General features: G+C 38.1%; 1 protein-coding gene across 5 annotated transcripts; it reads right to left on the bottom strand.

Annotated features, from left to right (window-relative positions):
• Positions 1-209: 209 nt before the first annotated feature.
• LOC112278670 (uncharacterized) lies at positions 210-4869 on the bottom strand. 5 transcript variants are annotated; one of them, XM_024512272.3, is made up of 12 exons: positions 4478-4869; positions 3906-4032; positions 3628-3755; positions 3385-3428; positions 2888-2962; positions 2570-2687; positions 2374-2455; positions 2100-2161; positions 1868-1940; positions 1369-1452; positions 1171-1251; positions 210-680 (listed from the first exon to the last, which is right to left on the bottom strand). In XM_024512272.3, the coding sequence occupies exons 1-12, from the start codon at positions 4735-4737 to the stop codon at positions 474-476; spliced, it is 1341 nt and encodes a 446-aa protein (XP_024368040.1). In that variant the 5' UTR covers positions 4738-4869; the 3' UTR covers positions 210-473. The 5 variants fall into 5 exon arrangements, with proteins under 5 accessions (XP_024368040.1, XP_024368039.1, XP_024368043.1 ...); XM_024512271.3 differs by having other exon boundaries at positions 2888-2993; positions 3359-3428; positions 4478-4868; XM_024512275.3 differs by having other exon boundaries at positions 2888-2993; positions 3359-3428; positions 3906-4037; positions 4478-4837.
• Between the last annotated feature and the right edge of the window lie 837 nt (positions 4870-5706).

The following is a 5706-nucleotide window of genomic DNA, read 5'->3' as shown; positions in this document are numbered from 1 at the left end:
ATTTTTCCTATTTCAAAATACCATTGTTTTAATATTCTTGTCTATTGTTTCAATATTGTAGATTGGATGGTCTAGGTATTTTACAAAGGGGATGTGTATTAACATAGCATTTACAAGCCAATAATATGCTATGGTCATTCAGATGTGTCACAGTCAGAAGAATCTTACTGAAAGCTAGTGCCACTGCATTTATGTGACTTACGTCTGCATTAACCGGGAGATCAGTAATATAAAGGTTAATTCGTCTAGCATCTGAACATGACAAACACAGGTCTTTTAGGGCATGTTGCAACTTCGAAGTATGTGTCCATCTGGTAACTGGTCTTTCAACATCAGCAGAGGCCACAACACGGCATTGAATTTATACCACTCACTCTCAAGGTAAAAACAGTAAGAAAATCGTAAACTGAGAGCACAAGTTAAATTCTGCTACTACAATGTATGCTCGTATCCAGATCAGCTGTCGGGCATTGCTATGCATGTTCATTGACCAATATTTTAGTGCCTAATAAATTACTGGAACTAAGGTTCCGACCTTGAAAACATTCAAATGAGGGAGTCGGTGGAAGGGGGGCCAGGTTAGCATGCAGCGACACTGACGTGGCTTCAAGTGGAGGTGGAGAATCGAGCACAAAATCTGGTAACACACATAGTGTTTCTTTCAAAAGGGCACCCACAGTCTGCAAAAAAAATGTACATGCATATGTCAACCTGTAACTGGTCTGCAAAAGTGACAATTCAGAAAACTATGACCAAGAACATTGCTTCGGCAGTATCAAGTTCAATTCTTAATGTAAATTGCTAACATGCGAATGACGCCATGAATGTGAAAAGACACCTCAATAAACTTTTATCATCAGGTAAACGAATATCAGCATAAGAACACTTCAACATCAGAAAATTGAATTGCACAGGATGCTTACGACCAGGTGAAGCGACTATATTATCTGCAACCTAAGAGAGTTAGATTCACGGTCTACGAGCTTTACGTTTCAATATTCCTCAAACAGAATGTGAACTAAAATAGTTAATTACAGAATTTCAAGTTTAAAGAAGCGACTGTCATTTCCTTACATCTAACCAATTCTATCCTGAAGATATTTCTTTTAGAACTTTCTATTGCCGATTCATCATATGAGCCAAAAAACACGCAAGGTGACCCCTGCTTACCTCAGCGTTACGTAGGGAATTATCAACAGCCCGTCTCCATACACCCGCGCCTGACTCCGCGTGGAATATCCCTAATAAGGGCTGATTCCAACAAAAGATGTAGAATTTGAATCAGTCGCCACGACACATGAATGTTTACATATAATCAAAAATTTGATTTTCGAGTGCGTATCTGCTAGTTTGAAGGCAACAAATTACCTTAACAAGATGCCTAACACTTGGCTTCTTCGGACCATACTTATGAAGCTCAGCATCAGCATATTCCACGTACTTCTCCAAAATCTACAACGTCGAAAAACCACCAGTCCCTTCAAGATTTAATCCGAGGACGTCTTTTAAGCTTTCTTTCATAAAGCCGTTAGTGATAATTTGGATTTTGAGCAAAATTCAGCAAAACCTCAATAAGCACGGGAACACAGGTTTTTCCTATGTTTAGTTCAGATGTAAGCTTCACAGTGCTCACGTCTTACAATGACCGCATGACAAGACAATATGTAATCTGTTGTTTCTTAAAAATGACTAAAATCATTCAAAGAAAGTGAAATATAAAAAGCAAATTTGAGTGTAGTAATTTGAATTCAGTAAATCTGCTTGAAAAGACTAGTGAGATCTAAGTTCCTGCTCTTAGCTTAACATGGTTGAAGACTTCTATTCACTAAATTCAAGACTATTACCTTCTATACCTACAATAACGTACCTGCCGTCGAGTCAACCGAGGTGTTGAATCCCCATACACACTATTGTCAACGTTGCCAAGAGTTGCCCATGGACTGCAACGCAAAATTAACATATTTCTCGGTGCACACAATCCACATACCTAATAAACTATTCTCAAAGAATAAACTCATGAAAGGAGAAGAGCTCCTTCAGCAGAATGCTACAGTAAAACTTGTGTATACACATGATATGAGGGAGAATCAAAAACATACTAGTTATAAGCGGCACGCCCCAGCATAACTCCAAAAACTCCCTCCTGCAAGGCTTCGTTCACCTGCAACATACCTGACAAGATCATTTACCTTACGACTTGTTTACACACAAAATCCCCATTCATTGCGAACCAGATCATGCATGATATATTTATATACAGCTTTGTATAACATACAAAAATCATTAAATTCACGGTAATGTGCACGTATAACAATTCAATTCACCATTACAATACAATATAAGCTGCCTTTAACAGAAGCTAAAATAGCTGACCTGGTGGGTGTTGACTACCCCGCCATTTAATGTGAACTTAAGATTTGGAAAGTCTCGAATCAAGGCATAGACGTATTCATATCTGGTTCATGATAAAAATAAAAGTAAACATTAAAATTAGCACACGAAACCAAATGATGGAGTTCCAGTTTGAAGCCACAAGACACTGGAAACTATATAACAAAATAAAACTAACTTTAGAGGAGGTATAGTTCGATTTGCAGCAGGACTCAGTCCCTTGAGTATCGCTTTTCGTGCGTGTACAACGAAGTGCTGTGTTGGTGACGAAGATGATACGGTCGTGACAAACTTATCTGAACACGAATCCACCACATACTAGCACCAGTCAGCAGTCAATTTAATCCTGAATTGCATCTGTCCCCAAAGAAATAACTCGAGCAACGTAAAATAGTGGTAAACTTCTCGCTTCCCACTTCTAATTCTGTTGCACAAATCAGTCAAACATGTCGATAAAAATTTCCAACTTCTTGTACAGGATGCGCCAAATACTTACGAAGTAAATCGTAAGAGTCGAAGTCATCAACTCCTATTCGACACTTGACAGTAACAGGAGTTCCTGGACTACCTTCTGCAATAGCAGCCATGCATTCAGCAACAAGCTGTAGAAACAACAAACCATCTGCAGAATCAGAAATAAATCCCCAACATAGTATCTTTTGACATCCTTATTGCATGAATATTACAAGTTTCTTGTGCATTTCCAAATTCAGCTCGATTAAAAAAAATCAAAAATCTAGAAACAAATGAACATTTCGAAGTAGAAATGCCCTCACAAATTTCGGGTAGCACAAACCGAATGAAGATTTCTCAAAATGAGATGAAATACATTAAGTCATCTGATCTATAACCATAAATCCTACAATGACTTCAGAAATTAGCTGTGAATAGTGACTACAATGTGATAGTTCATTTAATTAGTTCTAGAAAATGTCTTCAATCAAATTCCAAGTTGTCAACATCGTACCCCAGACTCAAGCATAAGCGACGCACCAAAACAACCATGGCCAGCGACTTTTTCACTGGGGCAACCACAACTGCAAAGCCAAAAACGAGTGAAACTTGACATCAGAAACAATGCGGAGATACACTGATCCCAATCCTCAAACGCTAACTTCACTGAAATACACCTCTAGAAACCGCAGAATAAGAGTAGGTAGACCAATTTGGGCAATCCCCCCCCCCCCCTCAAAAGATAGTGTCTAGAAAGTGTCATTTATAATGTGAAATGCTTACTTCAAATTTATTTCATCATACTCATATACACTAGCAAGCAGAGATGCTTTTAAGAGCTTCTCTGGATCGCTACCACCCAGCTGAAGCACTATAGGATGCTGAACTTCATTGAACTTGAGAAATTTGTCCTGACATACCCACAGACAAACAATGAAATGTAAATAGTAGACCTCATAAGGAATAAAATAGTGAAGGGGTTTCAACTCATGCGTGCTCCTCGTCCAAGAAGTTAAAAAACCATGTAGCGCAAATGACGAACTGGACAAGGCAAAACTTACAAGGTTATCTTGCTGGTGTATGATAGTGTCAGCAACTACCATCTCAGTGTACAACCATGCATGTTTAGACATAAGGCGAGCGAGAGTCCGATAATGGTTGTCCGTCCAATCCATCATTGGAGCCACACTGCTCTGCACACCAAGTTCATGATTGTGAAGAGATAATTCGCATTGGTTCTTCAACGTCCGTTTCCGTCATCTCTAGTTCACAAAACCCTAAACTTTACCCGTATTCTACCATACATCCACTCAGGTCCCAGAAGAACATGTAGAACCTAGCAAGAACTGAAGTGAATACGATGTGTAATTAGATAATTTTCGAACAAGCATCAAGATTCGCCTCACACTTAGCCCAATCATGCCACCTTGCACACCCCATGGAACAACCTCTGAGACTCCTAGCTGATACCAGCTTGAGCCTTCACCTTAAATTGTGATTGAATTCACTCCCCACAAAAAAATAAACGAAAAAGAAAAAAGAAAAAAGAGTAAAAAGATCTGTCGAGCTTTTTGAAAAAAAAATTCACTACAACCGCATCAATTTTTCAAAAAACAAACCACCTCGTGATTACCTGAATCGTGGCGGTAAGTATTCTCTCCCATACCCACTAGAAACAACCGCAACACCTTCGTTCACCTCTAATTCCCTATTGAAGCTCAGATGTATGCCGCGCGTTCCTCGAACGAACCTCGGCCGACGCCAGGATACAAGGCCAATCCTTCCAACGGCTTCTGCAATCCGCGCAGAATCGGAACTCCAGACTAGGGAACAGCCAGATGGAACAGCCATTGCGAATGGCAGCCGCCTCAGCAGAACTCCTTGCGAATTCATGTTGGAATATTAGACTCATGCGCTTTGTCGTGCACAGTTACGAATTATCAGAGGGGCCACGGCGACAACTACCGTCAAGTTGCAACGCTACTGTGGCAGAGAACCACACACAGCAATCCACACTCACCCCCATGTTCTCAAGTCTCCGAACCAACGTCCTGCCCTCTCGGACAGCAGGGGCCTCAGGATGGACGGAGGCTGTTGAATCTACGGTGACAGTGTGCCCCTTCTGCAAATAGCCTTATTTGGGGCTCTCTGAACTCACATTGTCACGACCAGCTGACGCATTAAATCTCTTCAATAAATAAATAAAACTAATTGACAGTAACCTCAAATAGCGTTGCATTTTGAAAGTAAGTTAAAATTTCTAAATATGTTATAGAATGGTTCTAAAAGTGTATAAATTTGTAAATACTGGGTGTTTGACCATTTTGGTTTTTGGATTAACTTTGCATCTGGATAGGAATTTTTTAAGTTTTGATTTGACTTGTCTTCTATTGTGAGGATCTAAAGATCTAGTCGTGTACTAAGAACTCAATATAAGTTTTTCAATTTTTAGATATGATGTCTTTGACTTGATATGATTTTTTGTTGATTTTTTTTGTATTTCAAAAAAAAAAAAAAAAAAAAAAATGAACTGACCTACTACATTTATTTGTTATGTTTCTAATTCTAATGGTACATTTAAAATCTTTAGCATGATATGAGATTTTCAAAATTACAAAATTATTTTTTAATCAATATATAAAAAATAAATTAAAATAAATATATAAAAACTTGTTGACACTATAATTATAAAATAGATAGTTTATATAAGTATATATGATTTTTATGGTTGAAAAATATTATATTTATATTACTTTTTGAATATACTATATACACATATGAGTTAAAATCATGTAATCAATATTCTAAGCTTATGCAATGGATTGTACATAGTCATGCCAACTTACACCATATTATTAAATA

This window comes from Physcomitrium patens, chromosome 22, assembly GCF_059467195.1.
Source record: "Physcomitrium patens ecotype Gransden chromosome 22, ASM5946719v1, whole genome shotgun sequence".
In the NCBI taxonomy this organism is placed as follows: Eukaryota; Viridiplantae; Streptophyta; class Bryopsida; order Funariales; family Funariaceae; genus Physcomitrium; species Physcomitrium patens.
The sequence above is the reverse complement of the archived record's forward strand: the minus strand, read 5'-3'. Positions and strand labels throughout refer to the sequence as shown.

Excerpts from the sequence above, each read along its gene's own strand:
- LOC112278670 (XM_024512271.3), bottom strand. The coding sequence starts at position 4,737 with ATGAATTCGCAAGGAGTTCTGCTGAGGCGGCTGCCATTCGCAATGGCT. Across the intron at positions 2,688-2,887 it reads CGACTCTTACGATTTACTTC|ATAAGTTTGTCACGACCGTA; the intron begins GTAAGTATTTGG and ends ATTCGTGTTCAG. Across the intron at positions 2,162-2,373 it reads GGGTAGTCAACACCCACCAG|GTGAACGAAGCCTTGCAGGA; the intron begins GTCAGCTATTTT and ends GGTATGTTGCAG.